The 17,754-nt window shown below is 45.6% G+C and overlaps 1 protein-coding gene across 3 annotated transcripts in view; it reads left to right on the top strand.

Moving 5' to 3' along the window:
• Nucleotides 1-17,516, top strand: part of LOC133967970 (cAMP-specific 3',5'-cyclic phosphodiesterase 4B-like) — a 52,814-nt gene extending 35,298 nt beyond the window's left edge. For 2 of the 3 annotated variants that reach the window (XM_062403706.1, XM_062403707.1), the window contains 10 exons: nucleotides 3,794-3,906; nucleotides 11,499-11,592; nucleotides 12,843-13,054; nucleotides 13,145-13,243; nucleotides 13,470-13,634; nucleotides 13,978-14,077; nucleotides 14,334-14,488; nucleotides 14,578-14,700; nucleotides 14,810-14,992; nucleotides 15,087-17,516. In XM_062403706.1, the coding sequence (XP_062259690.1) occupies nucleotides 3,794-3,906; nucleotides 11,499-11,592; nucleotides 12,843-13,054; nucleotides 13,145-13,243; nucleotides 13,470-13,634; nucleotides 13,978-14,077; nucleotides 14,334-14,488; nucleotides 14,578-14,700; nucleotides 14,810-14,992; nucleotides 15,087-15,434 (1,592 nt within the window). In that variant the 3' untranslated portion in view covers nucleotides 15,435-17,516. Of the gene's footprint in view, nucleotides 1-3,793; nucleotides 3,907-10,539; nucleotides 10,940-11,498; nucleotides 11,593-12,842; nucleotides 13,055-13,144; nucleotides 13,244-13,469; nucleotides 13,635-13,977; nucleotides 14,078-14,333; nucleotides 14,489-14,577; nucleotides 14,701-14,809; nucleotides 14,993-15,086 lie in introns of those variants that run through there. The other variant, XM_062403708.1, reaches the window with a different exon arrangement.
• Nucleotides 17,517-17,754: the final 238 nt, after the last annotated feature.

Raw genomic sequence — 17,754 nt, 5'->3', positions numbered from 1 at the left:
GGGCTATGCCTCTTAGTACGCAAGCCTGATTTCTTAAAGATTTAAGCATTATTTCTTGAGAAGTTCACAAAAATATCCTATTTAGAACTGAAATCCTGGATCCTGCTAAGTTCTGGTTCTTCCTTGGCCCCATTCTTCCAACATGTTTCAAAAGAATTCGTCAAGCAGTTTCAGTGTAATGCTTCTTACCAGACAGACAACAATGAAAACATAATAACATTGGAGGAGATAATTAGGGCCCGAGCACTGACAGTGTGACGCCCTATTGAAATTGTAATGATTATTATTACGATTAGAATCCTCCTGACCTGTTCCAGTTTTGCTTCTTATATAATAATGCATTTGTTATAAAACCTAGAGCCCAACCGATTTATCGTTCGGCCAATAAAATCAACCAACATGAGTCCGGTATCAGAGTTTATATTTGCTGTTGTGTAAACTTTATCTTCTAGAATACAGGAAACATATGTGTATGATTTTCGGAAAAAATTTGTTACTTCAAGTTCTAAGTATTTGGTTCTATTTGAATTTTTATTTATTTATAGTTATTTATAATTAAGTTAATGGTAAAACTGTAAGATGTCAAGCCTCGCTTATATTTATTTTTCTAAAGGGTTTTATCACAACATCTTAGGAATCATTGCCAGATTATAATTTTTTTATATTGACGGCCAAATGTTTAGTAACCGTAAACTAATGTTGGTTAACAGCTCCAAAAAGTCCATAGCAGTCAGGCTCTACTAAAAAACCCAAAATAATGTCTACACAAATATAACATCTCCAAGAAGGACCATTCTCAATGAATACTTTTAATACTGTAACTACATTTTCTATATTACTTATGAACATTTTTGAATGCAGGGTATTTCTTATAATCAAATATTTTTTGTTGTGGTACTATTACTTTACTTAAGTAAATACTTCATCTGTCACTGGCTGTAGCTCATCAGTAGGTGGTATAATAGATGAGACAGAACAGTTCTTCTCACCAAGCTTCCCCCAGACAGCAAGAGAATCAGGGTTTGTGGGGGGGAGGGCTGAGAGCACAGAGAGCAGCAGTGTGAGCTGGATGTGAGTGGAAGGTGTCTTGGGCGGGAATGGAGGTGGTGAGGGGGCTGCGGGTGTTTGAGCTCGGCCCTGGTCGTTAGTGCAGTTGATGGCTCTCACAGAGGTCGGTTTGTGGCCCTATAGTGGGAGAAAGATGGAGCGAGAGGGGGGAGAGAGGGGAGGCAGACGGGGTCTGTCTGCACACTGAGGTCTGTTGTCCTCTGGGCAGCCTCCAGCATATGGCCAAAGCATTAGGAGCGACTGAGGGAAGAAAAAAGTAGACTTTAACTGAAAAACAGGCTGGAAAAGTACCTCGCACTCTGTCTGGGAGCAGGTTTTCTCAGACTGAAAGTTTGTCACGCCACCTTTGACTGGTGACATCAGGAAATGTGTGCCAGCTCATGCAGCACTGTATTCACGATGGAGCAGAGCTGATGACGGCCTCAGCAGTCCAATCTACTTCTATTGTGTGCACATGTCCTTGTTGTAGTCACAACTCCCACTCTCAAATCTGATTATTACACGAGTCAGGTAAGTGACGTGTGGCTCCAGGTCTAACTGAATCCCAAGAGATGAATGAGGGCAATTCTGCCTCAGTGATCTTGAGGAGCCGGTAAACCTTTGTTCTGCAGTCCACATCGGAGTGGTTTACAGCCATCGAGAACTGGAGTCGGCGTATGAATTAGCCTCCAGCTTCAAAAGGGCCTAATTCCTGTTCATACAAAGAGCCAACACTTTGATGTTCACCGCCTGCACTGGTAAAATGTCCAATGTCTCTTTAAGCCCTCATCGGAGGGAAACGAGTGCAGGATGTGGTCCCACCTTCTTGGCAACACCTCCCGCTCCTATGGCTCAAGACGGCCGCACATGGGTATATACCCAGTTTCAACAGCTCACCACCTTGTGCGTGAGCTGCTTTAATGTTGTACTTTTTGATCTGCGTCACTGATTTTTACATGGCTCGGATGCCAGTGGTTCCTGTGAATAGTTAGGACCGCGGAACTTGGCGTCCAGTCGTATATTAGAGCCAAGAGTTCTTTGAATCCTTGAACCTGGATCTCAAATAAAGGAAAACTGCTCTGACCTGAGGAACGTGGCTTGCGCTTGCAGTCTTCCTCTTGTAATTTGAGGAGCTAGCGGCATGATTCCTAAAAACCACAGTCGAAGTCAAACAGCAGAACCTAGACTTTCCTGTGTTATTTGGAAGAGTCGTCATGTTGTTCTGATACCTTTTCAATGAAGGGTGGTTTCCTGAACTGCACATATACTGTTCTGTTTGAGATCTCAGTGAGGCTCTTTGTCAAACACTGGTGGTTCAGAGTCTGTGCACCATCACGGGCCTTTGAAGTGCTTTGAACCACTATATTGACGTAAATTGGTGAGCAGCACGCTGGCTGTCCTGTTGTGCTAAGCATATGGGGTAAATTTCTTCCATGTGTGAAGCCCTATGAAGTCGAGATCAGTCTTTTCCATAGAGCACGGGAGACGGGGAGATCCAGATGCGTGAGTGTTTGCTCCCTCCAGGCAGAAATGTGTCGAATCAACACTCTGCATATTGGAATATGATGTTTCTTAATTAGCTAGCTCATGTTTTATCATCTTATTTTTTTCTTCTTCTGATACTTTGTCAGCCCACCACGTGTGAGACACGTCCGCTAACGACACCACCGGTTCACTGAATGACAGCTACGATTGTCCTCAGCAGTCTCTCCCGCCATTCAGTAATTCCACTCCATGTTTTGTGCAAATTCAGGGCCAGAGAGGAAGTGCTTTGGTTTCTTTGGCACACAGGAGACCCCGGCCTGTTCTCCCCCCAATTTCACTGATTCAAAGTTTGCCTCTCGCGTTGCATGTGCAAACACTGGGCTTGGTGTTTGATATAATTTTTTTTTTCTCCCTCCGAGAGGTTGAGAGAGGAGAGAGAGTTTGTGAAGCGTGGTTGTGTGGCTTGAGCTGCTGCTGCAGCTCAGCACAGTACAGCCTTGAAGTGGTCTGCCGGTTTCAGAAAGGAAGTCATCGGGAGTGGAGTGAGTTGACAAAGTGCGTCAAATACGCTACAGCAGGTTGTTGTCTCTGCCTCCTCTTCCTGTCTAAACTCTTCCTGTAGTTTCATTCTATCAGTAATCATAGACATAACTCAGTGAATCTGCACAGTATAAAAAAGCTAAGCCAGATGGTTCTGTTTCACCAAACTCCTGCATTGGGGTTGTGTCACTGTACCTCACTGTACACACCGGTTGTATATGTTTGAATGGGAGGGGGGGGGGGGGGCGGGGGGCCCAGACACATCAACAGCAGGAGGCAGCAGACCGCCTGGTTCGTGAGCCACTCGTTCATGGTACATAGAGGGTGTATTAGCAGTCAAGAGAGAAACTGAGAAGGGGTGGGGGAACCAGACAGAGTGGGAAGGGGTTTGCGGAGTGCATGGGAGTGAGGGAATGAGGGGGTACGGCGAGAAAGAGCCTACTGAGAGAGGGCGAGTGAGCAAACAGTAACTCTAGCCTCAGTTTGTCTGCAGAGTGCAACTTCTGTGAACTTTCTGAGGTGGTGGAACGGAACAAGATGAAGGAGCTTTGTGTGCACACTTCCCCCTCTTCCTCTGCGACTACCGGATGTCCCGCCGGCCAGTCCTCTGTACGATCGAGCCACTCCGGGACCCTCGGACCTACATGCATTGTGTCGGGGGGTTCTGCCATGGACATGGATCCACTCGGGCCTGATTACGTGTCCATGTGTCTGTTGGCAGATGAGTCCTACCAGAAGCTGGCTATGGAGACAATGGAGGAGCTCGACTGGTGTCTGGACCAGTTGGAGACCATCCAGACCTACCGCTCTGTCAGTGACATGGCCTCCAACAAGGTAGGGAAATGGAACCTATATATTTTTAAATGTATATATGCAAGCAATGCATTTGCTGCAAAGGTTATGCATGCATGTATCTAATCTTTAGATTTAATCATTTAAACTATTCTCTGATGATGGGACTGGTGTTGGTTCCACATTTGTGCTTTTTGCTGCACAGGGGCATTTATATATTTGTCATAATTTGAACTTGCAATCTTTAACTTTCAAGTTAAAAAGTTGACACATAATCAGCACCATGCTCTCACAGTGCAGCTCAAACTGGTAACACACATTTCACTGTGTCAAGATCTGCCCTAGGATGTTGGTGGGAGACTTCTGCAGATCAACAATTTCATTGCACTGTGTGAACTCAATTTGAATAATAATCATCTCCACACTGCACAGAACATTCACTACAGTTACAAAGAGTCACAAACCATTATTTAGATTAGAGTAGATCATTTCACATGTTCAGTTACCTAATAGCTGGTCAATATTACAAATTGCTCTCACTATTCACATTTTGTCATTCGTTGTCAGAAGGCATGGTATATAGCCTGGACTTGATCCTGTGACGACTTGTTTATAGCTATACAATGGTTTTTTTTGTGGAAGTTTGGTCGTGAATTTGCACAGGGTATGCAAATTGTAAATAGCTTCTTGCCACAGTGACGCACTTGCAAAGTAACAGCTGTTCTGTGGTAACCTAAGAGCTGGCATAATCAATTCACAGATCTCTTGTGAAAACAAATGTAGAGTAGCCTTTGTTTTGCATACTGGGCTCCTGATAATTTTGAATGCAGAGGGAAGAATATTGCATTTATGTTCAGGGGAAATGTCCAGCTTCACTTCCCTGACCTTGTTCAAACTACATGAGACACATGGGAGGTTATAGGCTGTCACACAGGGTTGAAGATTTGAAACACATGTCACTTTCTCAACTGACATCATCTTTTGAGGTCGCATCCAACTGGCTGACTTCAGTTTGTCCGCACTGAAGTTTAAGATTAACATATAAAACATGTTGGAGGAAAGTGCATCCCACTTTCTTATTCACAGGGAGTCATGACACATGTTGCTGTAGCCTCAGAGCTCTCTGTGTTGAAGAGGCTCCCAGATGAAAACTCTCAATTTCCTGTGGTTTACTTTGATTCCACTAAGGAGCAAAGAAGATCCCATCTACTCTATGTTAAAGCAGTGCTGCAACAAGAGTGGATATTTTTCAGTTCAGTCAAATATTGCTTCAGACATTTCGACCTTCATATAAATCTCTTGTGCAAAAGTTGTGTAAGTTTCTAAATGTCAAATGTTAAGGATATTTATTGTGTTCTTGACATCTGCCCATTGTTACTGACACTTAATTTCCACCATGCTGCTCTAACAAAAGATTTTGTGTGGTCTTTAAAAATAATTCTGATTGAAATGATTCTATTAGAAAAGTTGGAACAATACATTATACAACAAGTGAATAGTGGGCACTCAACCAGTTTGTTCAGTCAACACACATTGAATAATCCTACATTAATTTCAGCTTCTAGCACATCAGGAAACTAGAAAAAAAGCTCCATCCCTCTGATGTAGCATGACTTCCTTGTTGCCAATTGGCCAAAGTTGAATATGCTCCCTTTCACTTGCCCAAATTTGTGCCGCAGCTGAAAAGCATTCAGTGCATTGGTGAACACTTTGCATATTAATGGAATGAAATTATTACATTTTCTCCATAGATAATTCTTAAAAGCAGTTTACAATTTGCATCATGAAAACATTTTCTACAGTTTTTCTTGAAGCTAAATGAACCTTTTAGCCTTTTTCAAATTTCAAATAATGCTTCACCTCATTTCTGAAATTCTTTCTTACCCTCACTAATAACAGCTGCGTCAGCCTATAGACTAGACTGAAATGCTCAAGTCAGCACGCCAACAGGGTTATAATGGCAGTGTTAGTCAAAGTCAAAGTGAACTTTGTTGTCATTCAGACCATACAACAAGGAGTGCACAGCACGATGAAATTGTGTTATATGCTAACATAAAAAGGCAGGTACAGTTAACACAACAGAAAGAGACATAATAGACAGCATAGACAGACAAAAAACATATGTATAGACCTAGAGACAAACTAGGCCATAAAAAAATATTGCAAGTCATTTCACAGTGGTTGGATTAATGCACAGGGTAAATATTAACTTGACACTGGTGCCTGGTAATAAATTGCTTGAGTAATAAAACATTGACTTAATGAAACATTGAATTAATTGGGAGCAGGAGTAGCCGCTGCCATACAGGGTGCAGCCCTAGCATGCTAAGGTTTAGCCTCAATACCAGTTTACCTTGTTAACAGTTTAACAATACTCGATAACTTTGCTGATAAACAGTAACGTCAACGTGATGATGGCACGAGAAAAACAGCAGCTCAACAAAGTCACTGGTCCTCCAGGCACCATGATCATCTAAACCAATAGAGAACCCTGCTATTGTGACTAAAAAGATGTTGGCATGGGAAAGTGGATAAATCCAACGTGTTGTTCTAAATTTAAAAAAAGTCAGCCTTCTGATTTGATTAAAGTGAAGCTAAATAAACACATTGTGGTACTGCAAGACTACACAAAGCCGCTATTTAGATCTAATTACTTCCCTTTGCTTTGATACACATAAAGCGTTTCATTTGTGTAGCGCTCAGCCAAATTACTGCACACTCCACCCCCATGCAGACAGACAGTGGCGACTGTCCGGCGGCGTCAGATTCTAAACACCCAGGCTGGCGTTGTCCATTTCCGCCCCGTCTTCTACCCTGTGGTCCGGGGGAGGATTGGTTTAGGGAGGGGTGCTGTCATACTGTGACGGGTGACTATGACTGTGACACCAGTTTCCTGTCTTTTTGTTTCCCCCTCCTCTGCTCTGTGGTTGCCAGACGACAATAGCGGCGTGCCGGCCCAGGCAGCCAGGTTGAGTCTTTACTGATACCCACGTCACTGGGACTGTGGAGACAATGAGCAAGGGGCCCTGCAGCCCATACTGCAGCGCAGGCGCCGGGTCAGGCTGGCCGGGTACATGACTCAGAGTCCTCTCAATTTGACCCGATACCAACACAGAGCACTGTTGACTAATGATGCTTTTGAAAGAGCGGAAGTCAGCAGTTTATGATGTTTCAGCTCAGAATTGCGAGTGGACTCGATTGTTGTGCCTTTGGACAAGGATGGAGAGACGCAAATTTGCAATTCTATGGATGCACAATGAACGCAGAGTCAGCAGACTTTTACTCTTCCCCAGCGTTTGCATGACATGACGCTTGACAAAGAGCCCAATTCTTTTCGGACGTAATTGAACCCAGGGCGTCTCCGCTTACTGTGTCCAAGGGCGCAGGTGTATCCGGGGCGATGGGACCACACACCCTGCTGACCGCCCCGTCTGGTCGCTGTGACCTCAGAGCGGGGGAGCTGCCTCCCTGCCCCTTCACTATCATTAGCCCCGCCACACTTCCATGCTGATGCTGGCGATGGCCTTGGACAAACACTGCCATCTGACTCCAGTTAGAGGAGTTTAGGGCTTTGCGGGCCAGCGTGCGAGCAAGCCCCCGAGCCGAGAGCGAGCGCGTAGGAAACTTTAGCTCACGTGTGGTCACTTGCCACTTTGAAGCGCCGCCGTCCTCAGTGAGGGAAAAAATGACAAAATTATTGAAACAGATGTAGCGGTGGGTCTGTAGCTGTGGCAGGGGTAATGGACATTAAATTACAGTGCCGTGATTCCTTTTGAGTGAACGGGCGGGGAGCAGATCAGACGAGCTGCAGTAGTGATTACGATGCCTAATTGTAATTAAAAAGTTATAGCTCTGTAATCTGCTGTTATCACGGAAAATAAGACAAAATGAGGAAGGTCACCTTGCTCTGACTCTAACCCTGTCGCCCCCTGGTTTTCGTGAACACCTTCTAGGAAATGGGTGTTTCTAGTATTACTACAGTCTGGGTATTACTACAGTCTGAAAACTCACCGGGCACAGTCCGCTGTGTGTTGACACTGTCAGCAGCCGCACATGTGACAGAGGCGTCATTGGCTCACGCTGGGCTTTGTCAGATTTCAAAGCCACAATATTGCAACAAGATGTCAAGCTGTTCCTTTGCAATCGTATTTGTCTTTCCTGCGATTTCAGTCGAGGTCAGAATGTGCCTCCATGAACTGTGCCAACTTTTAAAAACTTCTCCCAAACGAATACAAACTTGTTCCTTGTGTTTTCCCTCCTCAACACGTCAGCGTGGCAGTCTGCTCAACTTGTTTTCTGGGACTTTTCTGTGATGAGCTCAGGTATGCATGTTGTTTGGGTGCCTGAGGCCGCGTTAAGAAGCCAAGCGATTACCAGTAAATTACCTCAGTGAATTACTCTATCATGTAGAAGGGAAGTAGGTGGGAACGAAACTCCCGGGCCTGTGTTTGCTGGGGGAGGAGCCATCGGTCTCTTGTTAGACTCTTGTAGGCCAGTCAGTCAAGTTGGCTTTATCGCGACTTGTTTCCTGCCTGATGCCACTTCAGTAAAGAGAACAGAGAGAGGAAGCAGACAGTCTCGCAGGCGCTGAACAGAGTTATTGCCAGTGGGACTTTTACAAGACTTCTTTCGTGTCCTGTCTGAGATTTTACTTTTCTAAGTAACAATGGGACTATGTTGTTCTGAAAAGGAGAAGATAAACTTTGGGATGCATACCGGTTGGAAAAAGGTGAGTTAGTTATGGAGCTGCTTATATTGTGCCGTGAGAATGTGGCTCATCACATGGAGAGTGTGATTTATTAAAGAATATGGTCATTGTTTTTAATTTAAGTTGATTCATCTCATCAGAAAGGATGATTAAATATTGAATGTTACTTTAAATTGTTACCACTTGGGTTTGTTATTTTAGGATTTGGTGACATTTTAAGCACTTTTTTTCTTATTGTGAATTAAAGTGTTAATAGTTTTATGTCTAGACACTTCAATTATTATAATTTTTTATTTATTGCGTGAAAATTCCTCCTGATTGCACCTATGTGGAAAATTCCAACTTTATGAGGAAACAGCTCCTCATCATCTGCATACTAGCGCAATAACGTTTGTTAAAGTGAGGTTTATGTAACTTCCCTCCGTGTCCTCTCTGCGCTCACGTCAAAGGATGTATGAGTTAATGCCATGCGTTGAGTAATCTATTCTCCAGAGCACAGTCATCTACAGTGTCACCGGGCCGTCTGCCCTGAACTGCATGACACTGGGGCTGCTGACATGTGGCCGTGTGCCTAATTCATTTCCTAGAGGTCACACAAATCCACACTGTTCCGCCGCCCTTAAGGCATCGGTTACAAGTCGCTCTTTGAATGAGAATAAAAGCCGCCTGAGTCCGAGCTCGGATTTTTTGTCATTACGAGCTCTCTTTGATTTTTTTTTATGGGCCGCCTCTGGCAGTCTGGGGTTTTGGGTGCAGCCAACGCTTTGAAAGTGGCGTTCAAGTTTCACAGTCAAGTCGATTTTAGCCGCCTGCTTGACATCTATTAGACAGCTGCTGAGAGCAGAGACAGTCTGGTCCAGTGTGAGGAGAAAAGAGCCCATTGTGAGAAATATTGAAAGCCCCGGCTTTAGGCGGACTCACGGTTGATTTATTTTTTTACAATGTTTGAACACATAACAGAAGTGGCAAAACCCAATGAGAAATCTAAAGACATTGACTCCACAATTATCTCATTATTTTCATTGTAAAGAGTTTGTGTTTGATGTTTTTCTTTTTTTTCAAGGTTGTGTTTCCTTGTGCAGCATGGTCGTTGTGTCTGCTTAGAGCATCTCTGCTGCAGACTGTGTATTGAATGTGTGTCTGTGCTTGTGCATGCATGTGCGCGTGTGTGTGTGTGTATTCGATGGGATGCAATGTGCTTAGAGTAGGGAGCACTGTGAGAACAACGGAGGGGGCCACGTGACGCTGTTGCCACGGCGTTGATGTTGCCGTGCAATTGGTGGGGCGCCGCTGGGCTGCAGCTCCCTCGTGCGCGTGTCTCCCATCGCCTCTGTTTGGATAATGGATACTGGATAATGTGCGTGTATACTGGGAACTACACAGTTATTCAGGGTTGAAGAGAAGCTTCCACTCCGACGATGCAAATTTCAAAAAGGCGCAAAACCAAATCAGTGGAATGAACCCAGTGTTTCCTCGCCCTTGTGATAAACGGTCTGGGGCTTTTTTAAGCCTCATGTTGCGCAGTGAGCGTTCGATCTGTTCTGCATTACTGAGCAGGGGGAGCAAATCAAGAAGGGAGGGAGGCAGAGGTGGGGGGGGGGTAGTGGGAGGGCTTTTGCAGAGAGCACAGGAGTTGGGGAGAATAAGAGAAATAGATAGAGAGTGAGAGGAAGATGTGGGGGGGGATCCTCCTGTTTTTCTGCAGTGCTGTGCATGGCTCAGTGCTCTGCAGGGGTGGGAGGCAAAAAGAGAGAGAGAGAGAGGGAGAGACTCCACCAGCCTGTCTTCCATCGGGAACACTCGCAGCTCGAGCACAACACCCTCCTCCTCCTCCTGTCTGCTTTTCTCCGTCCCTCCTTTCCTTCCCTCCCTCTGTCGTACAGCCTGTGTTTCCCTCCTTGCTCAAACTGGGCTTGGAAAGACTGGATTCCCCCCCCCCCCCCCCCCCCCCCCCCCCGCCCTGCATGTCACTGGTTGACATTTGGATGGTGCACAGAGGAGGTTTACAAAGAGAAGGACGAAGGCGAGAGAATCGAAAGAGAAATTGATTGGATTCGGGGGGAATTCCAGCGCTCTTGCAATCCTGGAAAACCGTGGGCGACGCTATGAGGAGATGCATTTGGCAAAGGATGTAGGGGTCCGCCACAGCCCCTCTCCAGAGAGCTCAGCAGGGGCATATTCATCGTATAGTCGACGGTGATTCGGGGGCAGCCTTGAGCTTCAGGCGGGAGAGCTGAGCTCAGCCTTGGGGGTCCACTCAGAGAGGAGCACACAGGGCTTCTGCTGGGGAGCGCCAGGGGCTCAGCACAGCTCAGCACCATGCCTGAGGCCAACTACCTGTTCTCTGTGTCCTGGGGATACATTAAGGTGTGTCCTATGGATGGGACTGTGTGTGTGATTGTGTTTGTGTTTGTGCGTGCATGCGTGTGGGTGACCACATGTAGTATGTTGATGACTTTTCACTACAGCTGTTGATAGCAGTCAAGATGACCCACATTGTTTTGTTGTGCATTGATTATTAGTGTGTCTTTGATTAGATGAGACTGATTCTGACCACATGCGTACACTGTAAAAAAAAAATGGCGCATTTTCCTTCCCTGGATAAAAAACGTGCATAAACAATAGCGTTTTGTTTATATTATGCTGTACTGTATTTTGTATTTGTTTGTTAAAAAAATGCTTCGCGGTCATGTGTCTCATTGGCTAACTCGAACCAGGACCAAGCAGACATAAACACAGACCTTATATGGCGCACACAGATACAGAGGCCGTGTTCTCATGGGGCAAATGCCAGTGGGAAATGGCAGGAAATGGTTTCTCTCCTTTTCTTGGAATCGGCAGTAAACGATTGAATGAAGATGTAATTCCCTTGATAGAAAATGTAACCTCATGAACCTTCTCTTTCTCTCTCTCTCTCTGCCTGCAGTTCAAAAGGATGCTGAACCGGGAGCTAAGTCACCTGTCTGAGATGAGTCGCTCTGGCAACCAAGTGTCCGAGTACATCTCCAACACCTTCCTAGGTGAGCACACTCACACACAGGCCAATTGACACTGATGGGTTTGTTCGCAAATTGTGACTCCGACGATCCAGCGTCCGGGAACCAACACGGCCTGAATGTTCACAGAGGTTGCGAGGTCACCCAAAGCAGCGGAGGAAGTTCTCGTAAGTCTGCGCCACTGCGAACCAGTCTGATCTGGTCTTGGGGAGGAGAGACAGAGTCTCCTGGCTCTGACTGCTGCAGAGAGATGAGGGGGATGAGAGGGGGAGAAAGGGGGGGGGGGATTCAGGGAAGACTTCCCTCTGGAGAGATCAAGGCAGTGAACAGGGGAAGAGGGGGAAATGTGTGTGCGTGTGTGTGTGTGTGTGTGGTGTCATCAGGTCCAGATTGACACTGCATTATTCATCAGGAGGACTGAAGTGTTTCCTCCTCTCGTAACAAGCCCAGCTGCAGATCGTGACTCGTAGTCAGCTCGGTGCAGCTCGTCCTGCACACAGCCAGACACTCTGCCCCTCAGCTCCTCCGCCTTCATATCCAACCGGGCGACAGTGGAGACACAGGACCTTTACCTAACAATAGCATAGGAGCAGTGGAAGTGATTTCTTCTTGACAGAGCTGCTCGGGGGAGACAAACACGAGCAAACACAGAGCTCATCATTGAAGCTCGGCAGATTTGGTTGTCATCTGCATTGCAGCTCACACCTGTGAGGTGCACGGAGAGCTTTTTGTTCCTGTGCTTTGTGGAGAAGGCAGCTGAGATATTCTTTGTCTCTCTGCGGCGTATGTGGTGCACACACAAACAGATCGAGACCGAGGGAGTCGTGCACTCTCACACACTGTCAGCCGTGTGCAACATGTGAGAATCACACTCAGCCAGCAGACTAGAATCACATGCTGCAAAAGAAAAGAAAAAAAATCCTGCATATAAACAAGCGCCTCCTCTAAACAGTTCTTCTTAATATGAACCAGTTTTCCTCAATTCTCTGGATTGTTATTACAACAAGGTTCAGTTTCTCAGAATGTGCGGGCCACTGGAGCAGATTGCAAAACATCCCATCAGCACTGTATGTTGTAATGACATTTATTGGAACAGGTTTTTTCTTAAATAACTGTCAGTTCAGCTTCAATGTGTTGTCACGTGGGTGCGAGAGGTCAACTATCCGCCCCGTGTTCACTTTGTTTACTCAACACAAGCAAGGATGCTTATCCAACGAAGGTAACTGAGAGAACCATCGTCTCAATCTTTTTTTTCCCTTTTTCATTTTCTCCAGACAAGCAAAATGAGTTGGAGCTTCCATGTCCAGTACCAAAGTCCAGGGAGAGGAAGCGGAGGCAGGGTCAGCAGCAGCAGCAGCAGCAGCCGCAGGGCGGGATGATGACTCACATCAGCGGGGTGAGGAAGGTCAGCCACACGCCCAGCATCTCGGGGAGCAGCTGCAATCGCTTCGGGGTCAAGACGGACCAGGAGGAGCTGCTGTCCAAGGTAGAAAACTGATTACACGGCAAAAAAAAAAAGGCTTAAAGTCATCTGTTTCAGACACTTACAGTCGTCTTATGTCTTTTTCTCCAACAGGACCTGGAAGACATCAACAGATGGGGGCTGAATATCTTCAAAGTGGCCGAGCACTCCCACAACCGACCCCTCACATGCGTCATGTACACCATCTTTCAGGTTAGAGTCCCGCCTCTTCATCCTCCTCATCTTCTACCCATATGACAGAGAGAGCTTTTTAAGAAATACTATAATCATTCACATCAGTGTGTACAGCATGTCAGTGTTACCACAGAAACATCTGCCGGATGGACACTAGCAGTTCAAATTGATTAAAAATGAGAACATATTAAGGCCGCAGTGACCAATGAGGCATAACCATGTTTTTTTTTCTCATCTCATGCAGGAGCGAGATCTGATGAGGACGTTCCATATTCCAAAGGACACCTTTGTGACCTTCATGCTGACCCTGGAGGACCACTATCACTCCGACGTGGCGTACCACAACAGCCTGCACGCCGCCGACGTGGCCCAGTCCACTCACATCCTCCTGTCCACCCCTGCACTGGATGTAAGTGACTTAACTGTATTATCTAAAATTCTTAGACAACTCTCTGCTCTTTTAGTAGAAATGCCCATGATGATTTCCCCTACCTGTAGCAACAAAATCACATTTCAAAATAGTTGTATTTACTTAATAGTTCAAACAAGAGGCAACGTTTTTATGGTAGCACCACCGCCCACACGTTCTTGGCTTGATTTATCGAGGTGACTGGCATTACTGTCACAAATACTGGCATGGCTCTGGAAATGCATACTTCAGGATGACACATTGTCCCGAACACCAGCCAGATTATTAACCGGAAAATCTTACCTCTGTTTTTATTCTTCTTCTTCCTCCTCCTCGAACGCAGGCCGTCTTCACAGACCTGGAGATCCTCGCAGCCATTTTCGCCTCGGCCATTCACGACGTGGACCACCCTGGTGTGTCCAACCAGTTCCTCATCAACACCAGTAAGTCTTTCTTCACTGCCAGTCGTCAAGAACACTGTGTATTTAGTCTACATGAAATAGGCATAATAAATATATGCATGATTCAGTGGGAAGTGTCTCCCTTGTGTCAGTGTGGGTTTTTAGGGGTTTTGAATTGGTAACCATAGCTACCTGACCTCAGTTTGAAAACTTTGTGCTCAATTTAATTTCTTCCTTCCTGCCATTTCCCCTTCTCTCTCTCTCTCTCTCTCTCTCCCCCTCCCTCGTCTCCCCTCAGACTCTGAGCTGGCTCTCATGTACAACGATGAGTCAGTGCTGGAGAACCACCACTTGGCCGTGGGCTTCAAGCTGCTGCAGGAAGACAACTGTGACATCTTCCAGAACCTCACCAAGAAGCAGAGGCAGACGCTGCGGAGAATGGTCATAGACATGGTGAGGAAACGTCTGCGCGCCCAGAAAACCGTGTCTTCCTGGCTCCTTGTTGTTGCTCCTTTCCTGAATCCTTTCTCTTGGTCTTCTAGGTGTTGGCGACCGACATGTCCAAACACATGAGCCTGCTGGCCGATCTGAAGACCATGGTGGAGACCAAGAAGGTGACGAGCTCCGGAGTCCTGCTGCTGGACAACTACACAGACAGGATGCAGGTAAGAGCCACGCATGTAGAAACACAACACTCTCACAGATACCAATACAAATGGGTACCCGGGTATACAAATGCAAGATGATTAAATTGATTTTTTTTTTCTTCTCTAGGTTCTGCGGAACATGGTTCACTGTGCCGACCTGAGCAACCCGACCAAACCTCTGGAACTGTACCGGCAGTGGACGGACAGGATCATGGACGAGTTCTTCCACCAGGGAGACAGAGAGAGGGAGCGCGGGATGGAGATCAGCCCGATGTGTGACAAACACACAGCCTCAGTGGAGAGAACACAGGTAGAGAACCCAGATCCACACGCTTCCAATAGGAATTTAACATCCTGGTTGTTTTTTACTTCTTACTGACGTCATCTCTGTTTCTATCATCCAGGTGGGCTTCATCGACTACATCGTCCACCCTCTGTGGGAGACGTGGGCCGACTTGGTCCACCCGGACGCCCAGGACATCCTTGATGTGCTTGAGGACAACAGGAACTGGTACCAAAGCATGATCCCCGAAAGCCCCTCCCCTCCCTTCTACACAGAAGGGAGCCCAGACGGAGAGGGGGAGGGGGGACCCGTGACGAGTAAATTTCAGTTTGAACTGACGCTGGAGGACGAGGACGAGCCGGTGGGAGACGTGGAGGCCGGGATGATGGAGACCACCGACGGACGTGATAATCTGACACTCCAGAGCCATCCCTCCGATGAGGATGGGGCCCCCCCGGCGGAAACCTAGCTGGACCGGACGGGGTTCTTAGAGCGCAGCGTGATTAGCTGCTTCTGGTTAAATTCCTTTTATTGCAGTGGAGCAATCCTGCAATCGTGGCTCTTCAGGAGCTGCCTGGCTAAGGGGCTGACTAAATGTGGGGCACCCCTGCAAATGAAGCTTGGAAACCCTGTGGCAGTTCGATTCTGAGCCCTTGAAGGGAGCTGAACGAGCGCAGCCTCCGGGCTTTAGAAGACAGGACTAACTGTGGGGCTGCGGAGGCTGAGTCTCGATCCTCACAGACAAATAAGACGACGTAGATGATGTGAATCCGTGAACTGGGACAAGTGAGATTTCCAAAACTTGCACTTCAGGACACTTTTTTATGTTCTTTACGATTTCTTTTGCATCGTGTTCGAGACTGGAGGCCACCTGGTGAAGTGTCCAACCAAAACTACTGGTCAGCAAATTGTTTGTTACCAATTTGTTTGTTACCAACACTTGTCAAGAGCAAAAGTTGTGTGCCTTTTTTTTTTTTCTTTTTACAACCGTGTCTTTTTGTACATGTTTTTATAATTTATTGAACACAATCATGTAGCTGTAAAATGTGTCAAAATTTTCTACAATAAGGACATCTTTGTCTCACACAGTCTTCCTAATGTTCTGGCAATATTTTAAGCTTCTCACAAAAGCGTAGAGTGAAGGTGTTTCTAAAATCTGTTGACTTCCCAGCACAATTTGCACTTTGTGGCAAGAGGAAGAGAGGGTGGAGAGCATCAGTGATTTACACAATCTATTTCTATCCAATAATAAATAACATAAATAATAAAATTACTCATATTTCAGATCGATTTAGAGGTGTATTTTTGAGTCTTAAAACATGGAAAAACCAAATTGCAAAGATCCTGCACAGAAAGTGTAAACAAAGCATTTTGATGAATTCACTTCCGAGTCTGAGCAGTGTGATCCCTGCTTTCAACGCCCAGATCAGAAGGCAAATTCAGTCGTTCGATTTCCTGTTGTTAAATCAAAATAATCTGTCAAAATAAGTGAATTACCCCGGCAAATTTAATCCAAATTATCTCATATAAAATTCCATAACCTTATATTGTATCGTGCTGAGCTATATTCCAGTGTGTCTCCTCATTTTATCAGCTCTCACACACACACACAGCTGTTGAGGTTTACTGAATCACATCCTCGTGAATACACTTTACACCGTATCTGGTTCTGAACTTTGAGTGACTGTAAGACTGTGTGCACATTTAAACATACACCTGTCAGTGACATGATAACTGTATCTTCTAGTTATTATTATTTTATTGTTATTATTATTGTTATTCCAGCACTTTGACTATGACGACAATTCCGCAGCTGGTTGCTGATCTGTCCAACACTACCTTAAAGGTACCACATTGTAAGGGCGCAGCCTTCAGAATAATGGGGAGCGAGTGTGTGTGAGTGAGTGTGTGCGTGAGTGTGTGCGTGAGTGGTTACACAGTTGCACAATCTTGTTACACCCAGCTGTGCTGTGCTGACCCTTCAGCTGTTTGTAACAGTGTATTTATTACCTTTTCTCCTTGTACCTGATGATATTGATATTGATCGCTAATATTCACTGTATATTTGTTATTATTTATATGCACTACCACGCGTCAAATCCACAGTTTGACTGAAACTCATCTGGTGGTTCTGATTCGTTGTATTAAGCGAAGCAACTTTGCTATGAAGACCAAAAACATGGAGTCATACAGTTCAGTTTTTTTTTTTTTTGGGGGGGGGGGGGGGGGGGGTTTAGGAGTCTGAAATGTTTGGTCCGAGATTCCAGCCAGAGACATTTGTACAGTCTGAAGCAACACCACCTCATGAGAGGTGCAGAGGGAGCTCTTTGTCTTTTGTTCCTGGCGGATCATGAAGAATGATGATCTACAGTATTTGCTGCAGTATTGTTGTGTACGGTGACGGGTCATTGTGCAGCTTTAAGAATATTTGCTGAAATATATGACATTGTTTCAAATGTATTTTTTCAGTGTTTTCCTCACGATATATGGTAAAACGGTGTATGTTGTGCTCTTTTCTATCAGATTATTAAAATGGGCATGTATTACAGAACACTGTGGTCTTGAGTTTTTACTGGAGAACATCAACAAACAGGTGATAAGTTTGTTATCGTAGGAGTTTTTCTCATATGAAGTCAAAATGAGTCATAAAACGACCGAGCTACTGTAAATGTCATGACCTCAGGGAAGGCCAGGTGTTTTTCCCCAGCACCAGTGAACAACACTATTTAAAATGACTCCTCTGAGACCCACATTCAAAAACATGATCGCGCGATTACAATATGCCCACA

This window comes from Platichthys flesus, chromosome 14 (assembly GCF_949316205.1).
Source record: "Platichthys flesus chromosome 14, fPlaFle2.1, whole genome shotgun sequence".
Lineage (NCBI taxonomy): Eukaryota > Metazoa > Chordata > Actinopteri > Pleuronectiformes > Pleuronectidae > Platichthys > Platichthys flesus.
The sequence above is the reverse complement of the archived record's forward strand: the minus strand, read 5'-3'. Positions and strand labels throughout refer to the sequence as shown.